Raw genomic sequence first — 19,596 nt, 5'->3', positions numbered from 1 at the left:
ATCTGCTTACTCACCTGTTGTCACTGTTACCTCTGCTTGTATTCAATAAACATCCTGTAAGTGCAACCGCACTTATTCCCCACCGAATACTCAAAGGTAGCGTTTTTAATCTCACAATTATCAGGCAAAGCGCTTCAATGGGCCGATTGGATCCTCGATTGTGGTTGCATCTCGATGCATACGAGGATACCATCGGCCTTGAATGGTTCATCCAGCTCTCCATCCGTTTTGCCACTCGTATGCAGTCTTGTCTCAAAGAGCACCAGGGTCAGTCACAGCTCAACACCTTCCTCTGCCGGCCAGATTCCGTCAGCCCTCCAGAACCAGCCAGCGAGCCCATGCAAGTGGAATCTACTCGTCTGACATTCGTCTGAACGACAGAGAAGGCTGAACCAGAACTTATGTTTATATTATGGCTCTCATGGGCATGTAATCTCCTCGTCCTATAGTGAGTGCCATCATCCCTACTATCAATACGATGAAATCACTCACCACTATTGTAAAACTTACTGCTGCTGATATCTCCATTCCAGTTACCGCACTCCTCGATTCTGGGTCAGCAGGAAACTTAATCTCTGGCGCCCTCTGCATCAGCTCGGCCTCAAGACCAAGACTACGCCGTCAATCCACCAGATCCACTCAATAACCGGTAAACCTGTGAGCAGAAGTCATGTGAGTCGGAGTATTGGACCACTACAACTCCAAGTTGGAATCCTTCATGTGGAGAACATCCATTTGCTGGTTCTGGAGGGATCCACCGCTGACGTGATTCTAGGGCGTCCGTGGTTGGAGCAGCACAACCCAATCCTCTCCTGGAAGACTGGAGAAGTCCTGAAGTGGGGCGACACCTGTTTTCCGAATCATCAGTTCCAATCATCTCCCTGTCTGTGCCACATTTTCACGTTTTTGCAAAGTTTTCTGCCCAAGAAGAGCTTCCAAGCTGCCTCCACACCGGCCATGAGACTGCACCATAGATCTGCTTCCGGGTGAGTCAGTGCCTAGGGGAAAGATCTATCCCCTATCCATCCCGGAGGAGAAGGCCATGGTGGAGTACATCAAGGAGGCTCTGGCTCAAGGCTACATCCGTCCATCGACTTCCCCTGCTGCTTCCAGCTTCTTCTTTGTGGCTAAAAAGGACGGAGGCTTGTGGCCTTGTATAGACTATCGGGCTATGAATGAACACCATCACCGTCAAATTCAGATACCCCCTTCCTCTCGTCCCAGCAGCCCTGGAACATCTCTGTGGTGCCACTGTATTCACCAAGTTGGACCTCCGCAGCGCGTACAACCTCATCCGGATACACGAGGGGAAGACCGCCTTCATCATGCCCACTGGCCACTACGAATACCTGGTGATGCCGTTTAATGATCTACAGCAAAATAGCATGAGCTTTGGTGAGAACTAAACAAATATTTAATTACTACAGTAGTAATTTTTTCGCTAGAAATGACATCAAAAGTGGAACATGTTGGTCAAAAACGTACATTTACACACAAACTGACCAGCAAACTCAACTTTCAGACGCCATCTTTATTTTTCTAAACTGTCACAGAATGGAAGCACAGGATTGTGGGATATCAAAGGCAGTGAAGGATACATCTATGCTGCCTTCAAATATCAATCAGATGAAGGTATCTCAGGAAACAGGAAGTGAAGCTAACATTGGATTCAGATGTGCCTTGATGCCTTCCTACCTTGAAACGTGTCCTCCAAAGGCAGCATTTTCCAGTTTTCCGATGCAGCCATTGAGTCATTTATTCATTCATTTGATTAATTCAAACGGCTGATTCATTCAGGAATGAAGTAAATGACTGTCTTTATGAATGGGCGATTGAATCATTGGTAAACATGAGACATTGACTCATACTGTAACGAGGCGGGACTCAGGCAGAGATCCATTTGCAAGCTTTATTACAGAAGTAAGCGTGGTCGTACAGGCAGGGTCAAACAGGAGCAAACAGGAATAGCAAGGGACAGGCAGAATCGTAGTCGGGGTACAGGCAGTGGATCGAGGCAGGCAGATAGCATTCACAGAACAGCAGACAAGGCAAGGGTCAAGACAGGCAGCAACGGGTTGATAACGGGTAACAGGCAGGAACCGTAACAGACAGGATAATAAACGCTCAGAAATGTAACAACTGTTAACAAGACCTCGCAATGAGGTGGTGTGTGTGTGAGTCCTAAATAGTCCAGGTAATGAGCTACAGCTGGGTGTGGTGATTAGTGTGGAGTGTGCATGTGACTGGCAGGGAGGATGATGGGAAATGGAGTCTGGAACTGACTGGATTCGTGACACATTCAGGAGCATTTTTGCCTCAATGTCTTGTACTAACTGCATGCCCTGCTTCATGTTCGTCAATCAACTGTGAAATGTTAGATGACCTGCACAGGTCTGGGGCGGGTTCATTAAATAATGAATAATTTGAATGGGTTTAAAGCTATTAAAGGCTTTAAAACTATTTTTTGTTAAATTATCCTTTGTAGTCGCCCTAATGAAATGTTCTTGCATAGAATCCAGGTCTTAAAGGGTTAGTTCACCCAAAAATGAAAATTCTGTCATTAATTACTCACTCTCATGTCGTTCCACACCCGTAAGACCTTTGTTAATCTTCAGAACACAAATTGAGATATTTTTGATGAAATCCGACGGCTCAATGAGGCCTGCATAGCCAGCAATGACATTTCCTCTCTCAAGATCCATTAATGTACTAAAAACATATTTAAATCAGTTCATGTGAGTACAGTGGTTCAATATTAATATTATAAAGCCACGAGAATATTTCTGGTGCGCCAAAAAAACAAAACGACTTTTTAACAATATCTACTGATGGGTGATTTCAAAACACTGCATCATGAAGCTTTGAAGCTTTACAAATCAAATCAGTGTATCGGAGCGCCAGAGTCACGTGATTTCAGCAGTTTGGCGGTTTGACACGTGATCTGAATCATGATTCGACGCAAAAGATTCATGACGCTCCGAAGCTTTCTGAAGCAGTGTTTTGAAATCGGCCATCACTAAATACAGGTGCTGGTCATATAATTAGAATATCGTGAAAAAGTTAATTTTTTTTATTGTAAATTATTTTTAAAAATGAAACTTTCATATATTCTAGATTCCCTACATGTAAAGTAAAACATTTCAAAAGTTTTTTTTTTTTAATTTTGATGATTAGAGCGTACAGCTTATGAAAGTCCAAAATCCAGTATATCAAAATATTAGAATATTTCCTAAGATCAATCAAAAAATGAATTTTCAAAACAGAAAAGTTCAAGTTCTTTAAAGTATGTTCATTTGTACACTCAATACTTGGTTGGCAGCACATATTACAGCAAATGACTTGCTCCTAGCACCAATTACAGCATCAGTGAAGTGGATATTGATATTGTTGGATCGACTGTCTGACTGTCTCATCTTTCTCTTGAAAATATCCCATAGATTCAGGGGTCAGGCATTTTGGCTGGCCAATAAAACACAGTAATATCATGGTCAGCAAACCACTTGGAAGTGGTTTTTGCACTGTGGGCAGGTGCTAAAGTCCTGCTGGAAAAGGAAATCAGCTTCTCCATAAAGCTTGTCAGCAGATGGAAGCATAAAGTGCTCCAAAATCTCCTGGAAGATGGCTGCATTGACTTTGCACTTGATAAAACACAATGGACCAACACCAGCAGATGTCACGGCCCTTCAGAAACTTCCCACTAGACTTCAAGCAGCTTGGATTCTGTGCCTCTCCAGTCTTCCTTCAGACTCTGGGACCATGATTTCAACATGAAATGCAAAATTTACTTTTATCTGAAAAGAGGACTTTCGACCACTGTTCACTGTCCAGTTCTTTTTCTCCTTAGCCCAGGTAAGATGCTTCTGACATTGTTTCTGTTTCAGAAGTGGCTTGGTAGTCCTTTTCCTGAAGATGTCTGAATGTGGTGGCTCTTGATGCGCTGACTCCGGCTTCATTCGACTCATTGTGAAGCTCTTCCAAGTGTTTGAATTGGCTTTACTTGACAGTATTCTCAAGCTTGTGGTCATCCCTGTTGCTTGTGCACCTTTGCCCACCCAATTTCTTCCTTCTAATCAACTTTGCATTTAATATGCTTTGATACATCACTCTGTAAACAGCCACCCCATTCAGTAATGGCCTTCTGTGACTTATGCTCTTTGTGGAGGGTGTCAATGACTGTCTCCTGGACCATTGCCAAGTCAGCAGTCTTCCCCATTAGTGTGGTTTCAAAGAACAAGAGATACCCAGAATTTATACTGTAGGGATGGTCATTTAATGAAACTCAAATGTAAATATACTAATATTTTGAGATACTGGATTTTGGACTTTCATGAGCTGTACGCTCTAATCAACAAATTAAAAAAAAAAAAGTACAATAAAAAAATGAACTTTTTCATGATATTCTGATTATATGACCAGCACCTGTAAGTTGTTATTTTGTTTTTTTGGTGCACCAGAAATATTCTCGTGGCTTTATAATATTAATATTGAACCACTGTACTCACATGAACTGATTTAAATATGTTTTTAGTACATTAATGGATCTTGAGAGAGGAAATGTCATTGCTGGCTATGCAGGCCTCACTGAGCCATCGGATTTCATCAAAAATATTTTAATTTGTGTTCTGAAGATAAATGAAGGTCTTAGGGGTGTGAAACGACATGAGAGTGAGTAATAAATGACAGAATTTTATATTTTTGGGTGAACTAACCCTTTAATATTTTTAAAAATAGTGAAATTTATAATAAATAAGTTTCTGCCAAAACATATCTGTACAGTGATAATAATATCACATAATAATATCTGTACAGTGTTAATAACTGCAAGTGAAATGACTGTAGTGCTGAACTGACAAACTTGTATTGGTGTTTTCCAGTTTATCTCGTCATGTAGTTTACATGGTCATGGCTGATTTCAGCTGCATCAGAACCTTTAATGTTCTCATACACACGACTGTATAATTACACATAAATCTGTCTCACAGGCTCGAGTGCCATAAGCTTTCTGTGGACGGTGAGTGAATGCACACTTTCACGGCTGGGCTTGAACCCACTGGCCACATCAAAATTAGGCGAGTTTTTGTTTAAACTAAGAATAAATATCTGTCAATGCGGTCAGAAAAATAAGCTTGTTTTCCTTTTGAATTAAGTTATATTCAATAAGTTATACAGATATACAGAGATGTTTTAAGCATAAACTCATTTTAATAAATATTTCACAAATATCTGAAGTCCTTTTGCTTCTCCAGTAAATGTATCTTGGTTTAAGTATAGTTAGATATTTGTTTTAGAAAACAATACTGAGTATGAAAGTCTTTTTTCTTCTAAATTTGTCAAGACAGCTATAGTTTTATGTCCATGGCTATTCCCAATCCCACTGAATCTGCACTTACTGGCAATAGAGTATAATATAATAATACTCTGGCAATAGAGTATAATATAATAATACTCTGGCAATAGAGTATTATTATTTTAGTCAAATATATACCGATGGCTCAAAGGATCCATAAACTGGGCTGAAGCAGGACTAGAAAAGCTCTTCTAATCACTTGTTTATTCATCAGAATTGATTGCAATTCAGTTGATCCTTCAGTGGGTGGAAGAGGTCTGAAATGAGGTTATTTGCTCCGATGAGATGATGCAGTATTGTCTTGCCTTCATATAGGACACACAGCTTTGATTCATTTTTATTATACAGTATTCAAATGTGTCAGGCCATGCAAACGCAGACGCTCTCTCTCGATGGCCATGAGGACGATCAGACCAGTGGGTTCAAGCCCAGCCGTGAAAGTGTGCATTCACTCACCGTCCACAGAAAGCTTATGGCACTCGAGCCTGTGAGACAGATTTATGTGTAATTATACAGTCGTGTGTATGAGAACATTAAAGGTTCTGATGCAGCTGAAATCAGCCATGACCATGTAAACTACATGACGAGATAAACTGGAAAACACCAATACAAGTTTGTCAGTTCAGCACTACAGTCATTTCACTTGCAGTTATTAACACTGTACAGATATTATTATGTGATATTATTATCACTGTACAGATATGTTTTGGCAGAAACTTATTTATTATAAATTTCACTATTTTTAAAAATATTAAAGGGTTAGTTCACCCAAAAATAAAAATTCTGCCACTGGTCTGATCGTCCTCATGGCCATCGAGAGAGAGCGTCTGCGTTTGCATGGCCTGACACATTTGAATACTGTATAATAAAAATGAATCAAAGCTGTGTGTCCTATATGAAGGCAAGACAATACTGCATCATCTCATCGGAGCAAATAACCTCATTTCAGACCTCTTCCACCCACTGAAGGATCAACTGAATTGCAATCAATTCTGATGAATAAACAAGTGATTAGAAGAGCTTTTCTAGTCCTGCTTCAGCCCAGTTTATGGATCCTTTGAGCCATCGGTATATATTTGACTAAAATAATAATACTCTATTGCCAGAGTATTATTATATTATACTCTATTGCCAGAGTATTATTATATTATACTCTATTGCCAGTAAGTGCAGATTCAGTGGGATTGGGAATAGCCATGGACATAAAACTATAGCTGTCTTGACAAATTTAGAAGAAAAAAGACTTTCATACTCAGTATTGTTTTCTAAAACAAATATCTAACTATACTTAAACCAAGATACATTTACTGGAGAAGCAAAAGGACTTCAGATATTTGTGAAATATTTATTAAAATGAGTTTATGCTTAAAACATCTCTGTATATCTGTATAACTTATTGAATATAACTTAATTCAAAAGGAAAACAAGCTTATTTTTCTGACCGCATTGACAGATATTTATTCTTAGTTTAAACAAAAACTCGCCTAATTTTGATGTGGCCAGTGGGTTCAAGCCCAGCCGTGAAAGTGTGCATTCACTCACCGTCCACAGAAAGCTTATGGCACTCGAGCCTGTGAGACAGATTTATGTGTAATTATACAGTCGTGTGTATGAGAACATTAAAGGTTCTCTAAAGGTTGCAGCTGAAATCAGCCATGACCATGTAAACTACATGACGAGATAAACTGGAAAACACCAATACAAGTTTGTCAGTTCAGCACCATAGTCATTTCACTTGCAGTTATTAACACTGTGCAGATATTATTATGTGATATTATTATCACTGTACAGATATGATGTTGTGGCAGAAACCTATTTATTATACATTTTACTATTTTTAAATATATTAAAGGGTTAGTTCACCCAAAAATATAAAATTATTTTGCTGTGTAGATCTCATTACAGCACTCTATATTCTCCTTAGCTCTCATTCTATTAAGTTCCATTCTTACGTTTGTCTACTATATTTTGAGTATGTGATCCATATTATACCCTGACCACTCTATGTCTGTTTAGTTACATTAATCACTATAATACTGTACTGTTAAATGTATTATTAATTTATTTAAATACAATTTTTATAGTTTACTCAGTTTTAATATTTATTTTAATCACATTCTGTTTTTTTTTTTACTTATCTAATCTATATAATTATTTATTAATACTAATTTATGTATTTATTTTAATGTATTTATTCTTTACATTTCACACTGTTTGACTTTGAAAACCTCCTTCTGAGAGTAATGAGTAGGGCGGAACTCATGGGCGGAACCAAGAAGCTGCGCCGTGTTTCTGTCCGTGCTGTCCACGCGGCTGTACTCTGAGGTGTTGGACGGAAGTGGCGATGTGAGTCAGTGAATGTTGCTAATGTCGTTTAAATCAGCACTCGACTGCCACTGCTGTTCGGACCCTGCGGGGATTGATGCATGAAGCCTCGGCACGATGCGTGAGCGGCTCGCGGAGTGACTCTGAAGTGTGTGTGGAGCAGGTACGAGCCTGACCGACACTTTGATAATCTCTGATAATCTCTCTGAACTAGCTTTAGCCTTTAGCTGCCTGACCAACACCACCATCAGTGAAGAAACATGAGAAACTGTTACTGTGTTTGAGTTAATGAGCAGATCAACAGGTGAGCGCACACCTGCAGCGGCTCTGCTCCAACACTTGATCACGGGAGGTTATTATTATTATTATTATTATATGTTTTTGATGCCACGGACCCCTAAATATGATGTTCCCTTTACTCACTAATAATATATAAAATCATGTGTAAGTATTATAAACGTGTATAATTTTATCTGGAAAATATTTACATATATTTTTTTCTACCCAAAACATGTCCAGAAAGACTAACAGTGTTAAAAATGAAGATTATCATAGTATTATGTGCTGAAACATGCACGTTTTTGTTAGTCTTTGTGTTTTTGAAGGGCATAATGAAACATTAAAATGGACCCTTTTCTCAGGCATTTCCACTGTAATTAATATTAATATTAATTTATTTGTAAATGTAATGTACATTTATAACACGTCGACAAACTAGTCATAAATTCTTTATGGTGTTTCTAATAGAGCGACTGATGGTGTGTTTGTTTTCCTTCTTCTGACTGCCGTAATCTAATTTTCTTTATTTTAATAATTCTCCTAATAATTTTCCTTTTATTGTGGATTTCGCAGCTGATCCAGACTGGAGCACAAAAATCATTCAGAGAGCCACAGTCTGTTCCGGAAGTAAAAACTCAATAATTTTCTCCATATGGAAATGATTTTTAACAATAACTTATACACTGTTAAAGACTGCTCTACACTGAGCGACGAGTTTGTCTATCAATGATATTTAATTCTGTTGAAGCTGTCATATTTTAATGGTTGAATTTGTAGAGGAAAAACTACATTACCCATGATGCTGTACAGAAAATTCCACCAATCAGAGTTACGGCAAGCTCTTTAACTCCGCCCACTTCTGTGAAGTACTGTGAATGACAGCGTGGATCTCCCTACACTCTCAAAATAAACTTTATTAGCAATCAAACATGCCAAATTGTGGCTGTCAAAGAAATTATGGACATGCAAAAATAAGAGAACCAACAAAATATTAATAACTGATTGTTGTAGTCAGTGTTTGCATTTTGTTTTTCTGTGCACTTGTAGAGTAAAATCAAACCTGTAGCTGTAGTTTGCCTTTTTTTGCCAAATAATTTTGTCAGATAAATACATTAAACAAGTTTAGTGTTTTGTTCTTCCCTCATATTCAGAATATTTAAAAAAATATTTTCCTCCTATTTTGATGGGTTTGTACAAGATGCATGAATTTGACTTGTTGAAACTTTTATTTATTAAGAGATTCTTGAAAAGTGCTTAAATCATTGAAGGACAGTATATATCCAGAAAAACACAAACACGCAGCCTGTCTGCTATAGAAATGCCGTTTCACGTGACTGTGAGCGTGATATTGCTCAAGAGTTTGATGCAGCTTTTCACCTTTTTTAGAATGTGAAACATAATGAAGATATAGTTTAAGTCAGATCTCTGACTGCAGCCCTTGAACACCTAAAAAAAGTGCTTAAAGTCCTGGAGTTTTATTATATACGGCCCTATGATTTCTGCGGACAGAATCTCGGAATCCAGTCATAAAAACGGAATTTACTGTATAATGCGGAATGTCACGGAATTTCTCAAATTTTTGATTGTGACAAATATATTATTTGTGTACAGCAGGATTTGGCTACGTCTCAATGTAGTAATGCTAACACTAATAATAATAATTTATTAAAATTTAAGACATAATCACAATTTTTCTTCCATGTTTTAATTTTAATAGTAAAGCTCTCTTGTGCAGCCTTCATTTGATTGCCAGATTTAAAATACACAAAGTACACAGATTTTCTGGAAAAAAAAAATCTAGACAAAACCTAACATTTCATAGAAATTAGATAAAAAAAGAAAAACATTTTGTTGTTCTTATGCATTTAATTAAACTTTAATTAAATTTAAACCATTAAAACGGAATCCAGAAAACCGAAAACAGAATTTGGTAAAAAATAAAACAGAATTTGAGCGAAATTTCATAGGGTCCCAAAGAATGCAATTTTTAATAAATTGTTGTTAAATTGTATAAGTTGCTTTTTGATTGCTAAAACTTAATTTAATGATTAAAATGGAGTCCAAAAAAATTAAAACGGAATTTTGGAAATAATATAAAATGGATTTCATAGGGCCCTAATTTTACAGTATCTGTACGAACACTGGGTATAATGAAACTTGTACGGTAATTAAAAACAAATATATCACTTTTAACACAAAAATCTCTACGGGAAAAATACTTCTGAAAGCAGTTCCTCTGGGAAGGAGGGCGGGCTCTAATGTGCTCTATAGAAGTTTATCAATAGCTTTTGGTGTGAAATCATAGTTTGACTATTAACAATAATAATAAATTATTAAAACTATTTTTCTTCCATGTGTTAATTGTAACATTAAAGCTCTGTTGTGCAGCACTTTGTTTGAAAAAAAGTTTGTTTAATGTCATATAATTAAAATATAAATTAAATTAATATTTTATGCCTTCATTTGATTAAAATAAAAATACACAACACAGAATTTTTGAAAAAATAAAAACAAAACATTTCATAGAAATTAAATTTTAAAAAGTAATTGATTATTAAAATTTAATTAAACCATTAAAATTAAATCCAGACAGCTTAAGGCGAGACAGAATAGGGTAAAAAAAATCACCGTACTTCCCCAGCTGATTGATTACATTAAAAATTGCAAACATTTTTTGTATTACAAGTTTTCTAAAATGTTATGTTTAAATATGCAAATGAGGCATTATCTAATTAAATATGCGCTAATTTGCATATATTTCTAGAACAAAAATCTGAATATTGGATGAAGTCAGGTTCAAAAGTCTTGTTTAATGTTTTGGACATATTAAATTAAAAGGTTTTTACAGAAGGAATTTTGGATATCTCTTTTTATCACTCCATAAATCAGAATATACTCTCAACAGCCAGAAAAAAATAATTTTCACCATCATTTTTAGGAATAAAATGTTGTATAAAGTCCTGCAAATTATATATCAACAAATCCCTCTGTAAAAACCTTCAGAATATAGATAGGAATAAAACTGTAAAGTTTGGTGTATGTAAGGTCTGCTGGAGATTTCTGACTCCGAGCAGGAGAAAAAACTCCTTTTGAGAAAATGGCCTTTAAAGATATTTACTGTAATTGAAATCTATAGACGCAAATAGATAAAGTACTATAAAACATACACTTTAAAGTGTATTTTGGATGTTTTCTTTCCCCAGTCTGAAAAAAACACTTTATGAAAAGCCAAAAAGTGCAAAATCTCAAAATTGACAGATGCCCGAAAAAAACAGTGTTTTTGCCTGTAGTGTCTCCCCTTAAAACGGAAAACAGAATTTGGTAAAACGTATTTTATAGGGTCCTAAAAAATTTAATTTTTGTTAAATTAAAAAGTTGTTGTTAAATTGTATAAGTTTCATGATTTCAATTAATTAGACATGCTTTTTGATTACTAACATTTTACTTAACCATTAAAATGGAGTCCCAAAAAATTAAAACAGGAAAAAAATGGATTAAAATGGAAAAAATGGAATTCAAAAGAAAATAAAACGCATTTCGTAGGGCCGTAATTTTACAGTATCCGTACGAACACTGAGTTTAATCAAACTTGTAGGGTCATTAAAAACACTTTAACAAACTTTTCTTAAATACTTCTGAAAGCAGTTCCTCTGGGAAACTGGGCGGGCTCTAAAGCGCTCTATAGAAGTTTATATCAGTAGCTGTTGGTGTGAAATCATAGTTTGATGTTGTAACGATGTGAGTGTTTTGTGTGTTTGGACAGCTGCGTCCTCTGATCTCTCTGAAGCGCTGCTAGATTGAGCCGACTATGAAGCAGAGCCGCGGAGAGACCTGCGTGCTCGCGGGATCTAACGGACTGAATGGGACGAGATCGTCGGGAGTGGAGCGTGACCGCAGCAGCCGGCTGTCCCGCGTGGCCGGGATGACGTTGGACATGCGGGGCAAGTGCGCGGCGTACGTGTTGGCCCTGAGGCCGTGGAGTTTCAGCGCCTCGCTCACGCCCGTGGCTCTGGGCAGCGCTCTGGCCTACAAACTGGAGGGGTCGGTGGACCTCCTGGTTCTCCTGGTCTGTGCCGTGGCCGTTCTGTTGGTTCACGGTGCGGGGAACCTGGTGAACACCTACTATGATTTCTCCAAGGGAATCGATCACAAGAAGAGCGACGACAGGACTCTGGTGGATCAGATCCTGAAGCCGCAGGACGTGGTGATGTTTGGGGCGGTGTTGTACTCGGCAGGATGTCTCTGTGCCACGCTGCTCTACTTCCTGTCCACCCTGAAACTAGAGCACTTAGCTCTCATTTACTTCGGAGGACTGTCCAGCTCTTTTTTATACACTGGAGGTGAATATGCTGCTTGTTTTTTGTGCATATATCATGTCTGGGCCGTATAGTCACAGTGAGCACGTTTACAGGCACGTTCTTAACCTGATCGTGCTGACGGTGCGTGTGGTCGTGTAAACATGTTAACCCGTTTCACTCATAAACAGCTTAAGCATAAGCCGATCGACACAGCTGGATTTCTCCCACATGTAAACACATTAACCTGCTTTCTGCCGGATTATTGAAATGCACATGTGTGATAGGTGACAGGAAAGTGTCTTTACGGTGGATTGAAGCACATCTAAACAGAGCGAGTGAATGATAAAAATGTGTTCTGATCTCGTGCAGCCGAAGTAGAAGCGGTTCAGTTAAAATATCACTTATTTATTCAACATCGCAGCTCGTCAGGTGATGAGGTTTTGAATGATTTCAATACCGGGGAATAACCTGATCTATTAATAAAGTCTTGTAAATGTGTTTTACTTGCATTGTCGGGTAATTGGTTTGGATGTAAACTGGGTTTTTGTGAGTTATCAGTGTGTATGTAAATGTGCTCATTGATTTTGTTAGCGATATAAAATAGGCATTTTAGACGTGCCGACATTCGGTAATACGATATATCACGATAATGAATATACACAATATTGTTACCGTGGGCACCTCAAAATACTGTAATAATAATTTATTAGGAGTTATTTTAATTTTTATATTACATTTTAAGAATACCTATCAGCCGTATAAAATGCACAACATCGCTGTATGTGGCGTCAAAGAGGCACGCGCACTATGTAAACAAGCCCAACGAGAAGCACATGGCGGAACGAGTGAAGGAGACGCATTGAATGAAAGTGCACGTTCACTCTCTGACAGCAGAGGGCGCTGATGGAACAGCAGAAATGCAGCGGTTACCCCGGAAACCCCGCAAACAAAGCAGCTGCACTACTACAGTATTCAAACTAGCATTCAAGTTTTTTTTTTTTTTTTTAATCTCAATGTTGTTCATCACAGCACCAAATACTTAAATGGCTATTTATTTTCAAATTTAAACATTTTTATATTTTAATATGGACTACAACATGCCCTATAATGATTGAAAATTTTCTGGTTTATTTGTTATTGTTCAGTAACATACGGCTTCATTAGTTAACATGTTAATTCATTATTGCCAAACTGACAATGGAAAAAATACTTTTATAGCATTTATTAGCATTTAAAATAGCATTTATTAATCTTAATTAATTGTAATGTTTATTAACATTACTAAAATCAAAATTGTAGCTATTGCTCATTCTTAATCTTAGTTAATGCATTAACTAACGTTAAATAATGAGACCTTATATAGTGTTTCCTGATGTTCTTTATAATTCTTTTGCACTTTAATCTGTTTGAAACATTTTACTTTATAATTTGTGTACTGCGTTATTGTATTTAAATTTTCAGTTCTTTTTGTTATAAGAGTTCTTAAACCTGTTATCTTGACAACACTTTTTTTGCAACTTATTTCAATATCGTGATCATACCGTATACCGTGATAAAAGCTTCAGCAATTATTGAAACATGAAAATTTGATACCGTCACATGCCTAAGGCATTTTGGATATTAGGGGTGTGGGAAGAAATCGATTCACATCTGAATCACGATTCTCTTCTACTGATTCACAAATTTAAAAAATCTAAATGTTAGTTAACAACAATTTTGTCAGAACTATACATTGTTCAACACACATTAAACAAGGTAAATTACTATAAAATTAACAGACTGACTGTTCACAAAAGCAATGGCGTTGTGTCGTTTTACCGGTAAAAGACCATTCACATATTAGATTCAAAATACATAAAACTGTGATGGTAATCATTGAAAATGACCCTTTTTTTATTACTGGTAATGTTACAACTTCTCATACTGAAAAATGTCCCATGAATTTTGAAAAGTATGGTTGAAAGGGGTTAGTGACTTGCTAAACATATCGAATGATTCAGTGACTCAAAGTATTAGGGCTGGGACAATACATCGATTCTCGATTCGCGATACAAAGAATCTGGATCGATTCAGATGTATCGCGTTTCTCTCTCGGGTGGATTCTGAGCTTAGTTTTTAACAGCACCATGTGCTTTAGAAACACTTGTACACTACTTCCAGTTCCTTTACACACACCACTAAAACCTAAAATAATAATTCATAAAGTTCGAAAAGGTTAAAGTGAATTACAAGGGTGCTCGCAGTGGGCTGTGTTTACATTAATCTGGCTTCATAAAAGCATTCTGAGCTGAGGTGCAGGTATATTTAACCTCTCACATGACTCAGACGAATGCACAAGCTCTCTCCAGCGCTTCATGAGCATTTGAGCGTGCGGTTAAAAACTAGCCTAGAGCGCCATCTGCTGTTAAAAACTAAGCTCCGAATCGATTCGAGAGTGAAAATATCAGAATTGACCCAGATTCACTGTATCGTGAATTGAGAATCAATGTATTGTCCAAGCCCTACTAAGTATACTTTGAATGCACTGGTCTCACATGCGCGTTGGATTTGTTTTGCACTAGTCGGTTGTTCCACAAGGTGGCAGCACTGGCCCGGCCTGTTGTTTCAGAGTACAAAATGAAAGTAATTACATAATGCAATACTCAGAATTTTGACCCTAATTTCATAGTATTATGTAATTGCAGTGTAAATAAATTCATGCCACCTCCACATTGTGTAAATACATCTAAATGTGCCATTTCTGCAGTGTAAAAATATTTTTTTTAACACTGTTTTTATTTGATTGGTAACAGCCCAGTTTACATGACAACAATGTACTAAAAACTGAAAAGTTTTTCTTTTGTGTTTGTGTACAACGTTGTCAAAATGATCCCTGTTCACACGGATCCACAAAAACGACTAAGAACGCTGTATTCTGCTGCCAGGCCAGTAGATGGCGATGTCACTTTGTAACAAAACACTAGGAGCTTATAGACTGAACACGTAATGCGCATTGTCACCGTTTTCATAAATTTGCATTTTTGTAGTTTACACTGAGACGATAATGATATCCTTTTCAGACACTTGGACTTTGAAACACGGTATCAAAATTTGACATTTTCAGGCCCCCAAATCCCCACTGTTGTGTAAATGAACGTCCAAAACACGTAAAAAGTTTTCCATTTTTTAGTTGAAGACAGTGTTGTGTAAACAGCCGATGATGCATACACACATCAGAACTGATTCATCTGGATTAAGTAATCAGATTAAAAAAATTTAACTTGTAATTAGATTAAATTACATTTAAAAAAATCCGACTACAGTTACTTTTCACTGATTACATCAGCGGTCAACGTGGAGGGATAATCGCCACCGGTCGCACCTACGGTTCGTCAGAGCTCGTTAAAATCTCACACTTTAATAGTATTTATAGCATCAAACTTAATAAAACAGGCTGTGTGACTAAGAGAAATGTATGTCTGTAAGAATTGGGTCAAGTATTCTAAAAGTAATTTAAATAGTAGTCAGATTACATTACCTAAAATGTGTAATCTAATAGATCACTTTTTTATCATGTAATTTAAGTGTATTTAGTAATGGACTACATTTTGTAAGTAATCTACCCAGCTGGGTAAAAAATATTGATTTCTTGATTTTAATCGATTCTCATTTTTACGAACCGATATTGATTCTTAAATCCCAAGAATCGATTAGTCTAGTCTGTTTTCAGTTGATGAATGAGCAGAATATGTAGCGCCTCCCATCCAATAAATCACAATAATCTTTGTTACTTTTGATATGAAGCAAAGTCTCAGATTTCAAATGACGTCCATCTTATTATGAGATTCAGAAAATAAATACCGTTTTGGCGCTGTTTAATGTGGCGTGACAGATCGCTTTAGCGCCTCAGTTAGAGAGAAGCATGTGATCATCCTCTCCTCCGCTTTAATACCAGTTACAGCGAAATAAACATGAACATCTGAAGGTATGTTAAAATATACAGTACAACTTACTGAAATCCGTATCATGTCTCGTGTAATCGCTCAATCAGTGTTTCAACCTCGGAAAGACGTCAATAAAACAGCTTGTAAACAATGTCACGTGACGTCACATTTACCTCAGAAAAACATATTCAGAGACCATAAACTCATTAGTCAGCTAGAAAAGTGACTCTAGAGAGCATCATTCTGATAAATATAGCTATGCACCGTTACATATTCATTATAATGTTCTTCAATATTTAATGCATGTTTGAATAAATCAGTTACAGTTTATTTTTCAAAAAAATTAATTGGAATAGAAATATGATTATGTAATTCTAAACTTTATTTTTAATAAAAACATCATTGAGTGTAATTTAAGTGTTTGTATATTAATAAGTTAATTTAACCTTCAATATTATTACAGTAGTACCAGCTGACTCTCGTGTGTAGTTTACAGCATTAGTTGAGAGATTTCTTTTTCCTCTAGAAAATTTGCCATGTGCTGTAACTGAAATACTACAATCGAATCGAATCAAAAGCATGTGATTAGTAATCGAATCGAATTGTGAAAATTGTGTCAATACCCAGCCCTAACATTTAATAAGCTTTGGGAAAAAAATAAGACATGCGTCTTGTTTTTAACCGCAAAAACGTGTTCTGTGTGAACGCCCCGACACAGTAATTTCCAGGCATGTGTTCACAACCGTGGTTTCCTCACGTGTTCTTGTGTTTTGACCCTAGGCATCGGACTGAAGTACGTTGCTCTGGGCGACGTGGTCATCCTCATCACCTTCGGTCCTCTGGCGGTGATGTTCGCTCATGCCGTGCAGGTGGGATACCTGTCGGTCCTGCCGCTGGTGTACGCCGTGCCGCTGGCGCTCAACACCGAAGCCATCCTGCACAGCAACAACACCCGAGACATGGACTCGGACAAGCAGGCGGGCATCGTCACCCTGGCCATCCTGGTGGGGCCCACGCTGTCCTATATCATCTACAACCTGCTGCTCTTCGTCCCCTATCTGCTGTTCTGTATCTTAGCCACACGCTACACCATCAGTATGGCTCTGCCGCTGCTGACGCTGCCCATGGCCTTTCCTCTCGAGAGGCAGTTCCGCCGCCAGTGTTACGCCAAGATCCCACAAAAGACTGCCAAGCTCAATTTGCTCATGGGACTCTTCTATGTTTTCGGGATTATTTTGGCACCGCAGGGTAGCTTGCCGTTATTGTGAAAGAACTAGAACTTTTGTCCTATTTGTTTTAAACAACTCTAGATACTTTTGTATTTATAGTGATGTTAATCTAAAGTTCAAAGACTTTAATTTATTGTGGTTTATTTATGTTTTCGGAGTGGGCAAGTGCTCTCGGTGCCGTGCTAAAGATACATAGACTGTCCAGTACATCAGTATTGTAAAAAGAGACCAGTCTGTACATGAAGAAGCGCATATATATACATATATATATATGCGTTTATTAGTAAATTAAATGTTTCAGATATATTTAGGTCCTTTCTCATTATTTCATGACTATAAAATAATTTTTTAATAATGTTTTGATTGTTTTTATTTTATAAAACCACAATATCACCTCCTTGTCAAGTCTGAAGTAGCAGCTCTTCAGTTCTGTGTCCATGTCAGCTCAGATTTGCCTAAAAACATGGTGGTCGGCTGGTGAGTATTTTCATGAGGGAGTCTTCTTCAGTTCTTTAGTTTTAGTGCCATTGCAGGGTTTTTGCCAAATGAACCAAACTCCTGAATCTACAAGAAAGGTGTAGTGCTTCTCGGCTGGATCTTATGTCATAGACAGCGTTAGACATATTTCAATGCCACATTTTTTTTTTTTTCCAAATAAAGGATGTACCAAACCAAGTATGTTTTGTTTCAGTTTACTGCACTGTTTCCACCAGGACACAAGGGAACAAGTAAAATATTGGAAAGTTTTGCTCAGCTTTTTAAATGTACATATCAAAAGGTTGGTGTCAAATGTGAATGTACTCGCCATCTTTTGCTGCTGTAGAAAGAATACATGAGATATACACATACATTAATACATTAATTTTGAAATGCAATCCATCCATTTGGTTATTTGCATACAAACACATTTGTTGGGTTTTGTCGGATCAGTGTTGGCATTGGTCGGGGTTTGTTTTCACCAGACAGAACATGTTCATCAGTGTCTGTTGGGGCAGTGTGAACGTGTGTGAATATGATTGTTATTTTTCATAAAATTCTAAATCCAACAGCCAACTTGTTTGTTAGTTTTTTGTTGGCATTTGTCTGCAAACAAAGACATTCCCATGCTTTTCATGCACACATCTCCCAGTATCAAAGTTTAACCAAATATTAAGTTACATAAATCACTATGCGGTTAGATGAAACTGCATAGTATGAGGCTTCATGTCTTGATTGGGCATATAAAACGGTTAGTTCACCCAAAATTCTGTCATTAAAGACCCACTGAAGAGTGTTGGAACCTGCAGCATTATTTAATGTGTTGACGTGAATTCAACTAAAACAGGAAGTCGACAGGGCGGGTATGCATAGACGTCACTTTCCCGCCGGAACGCGCTCCCTCAGCTGCACTGAGTGGCAAAAGAATCTGCTGCATGACTGGATTTAATAGGGGAAACTACAAAAGCACAAGTAAAACTAACTATTATGCTAAAGGTTGGGCTCGAAAGTGTTTCTTATGACATGTTAAAGAAACCTAATCCATGGATATTGACATGCATTTATATATGACATTTATATGTGCCTGATTTCGACGCCGGGGAAATACATAAAGCAAATCTGCCTGTGAACGCTTTATATAACTACAATATAGGTAGGTTTAAATCCGAGTGATCACTTATATTAATGTTAAATATATCATCCAGTCCTAAAACTTGTATAGTTTTTGTCAGTGTTTTTTAATTGATGATTTGTCAACATAATATATAACAATACAATATATACGGTATGATTTTACCTCAAAATCCAACATTTTGACACAAAATGATAACTGCAAATCCATGTTTCTCTGCCGGAGTCCAGCTGTTTCTGTGAATTGCAGTGATCCATTTGCTTCTTTTCTGTAGCTTTCGGCAGTCTTTAAATAAATAACCCTTCCGGTTTTGTGTGTTTTTCGCAACATTCACGCTGAAAACCAACGCAAAACTTGTTTCTCTGCTGGAGTCAGCTGTTTCTGTGAATTGCAGTGACTCATTTGCTTATTTTTTTCTGTAGCTTTCGGCAGTCTGTAAAATATACCTCAGGTTTTGTGTCAAATCTATCTGTACAGTCAATCACAAAGCTCTTTCCCGTTTTGGATGTGTTTTGTGTGTTTTTCGCGGCATTCACGCTGGAAACCAATGCTGTCGCTCAGTCTTTTGCCACTCAGTGGGCGTGAC

At 37.3% G+C, this 19,596-nt stretch overlaps 1 protein-coding gene across 2 annotated transcripts; it reads left to right on the top strand.

The window, feature by feature from the left end:
• Positions 1–7,542: 7,542 nt before the first annotated feature.
• On the top strand, positions 7,543–18,076 carry ubiad1 (UbiA prenyltransferase domain containing 1). Of its 2 annotated transcripts, none has more exons than XM_048211124.1 (3): positions 7,543–7,835; positions 11,715–12,291; positions 16,953–18,076. In XM_048211124.1, the coding sequence occupies exons 2-3, from the start codon at positions 11,760–11,762 to the stop codon at positions 17,438–17,440; spliced, it is 1,020 nt and encodes a 339-aa protein (XP_048067081.1). In that variant the 5' UTR covers positions 7,543–7,835; positions 11,715–11,759; the 3' UTR covers positions 17,441–18,076. The 2 variants fall into 2 exon arrangements, with proteins under 2 accessions (XP_048067081.1, XP_048067082.1); XM_048211125.1 differs by lacking the exon at positions 7,543–7,835 and adding an exon at positions 7,853–7,976.
• Positions 18,077–19,596: the final 1,520 nt, after the last annotated feature.

Source organism: Megalobrama amblycephala, linkage group LG12, assembly GCF_018812025.1.
Source record: "Megalobrama amblycephala isolate DHTTF-2021 linkage group LG12, ASM1881202v1, whole genome shotgun sequence".
Classification (NCBI taxonomy): Eukaryota; Metazoa; Chordata; class Actinopteri; order Cypriniformes; family Xenocyprididae; genus Megalobrama; species Megalobrama amblycephala.
The sequence above is the reverse complement of the archived record's forward strand: the minus strand, read 5'-3'. Positions and strand labels throughout refer to the sequence as shown.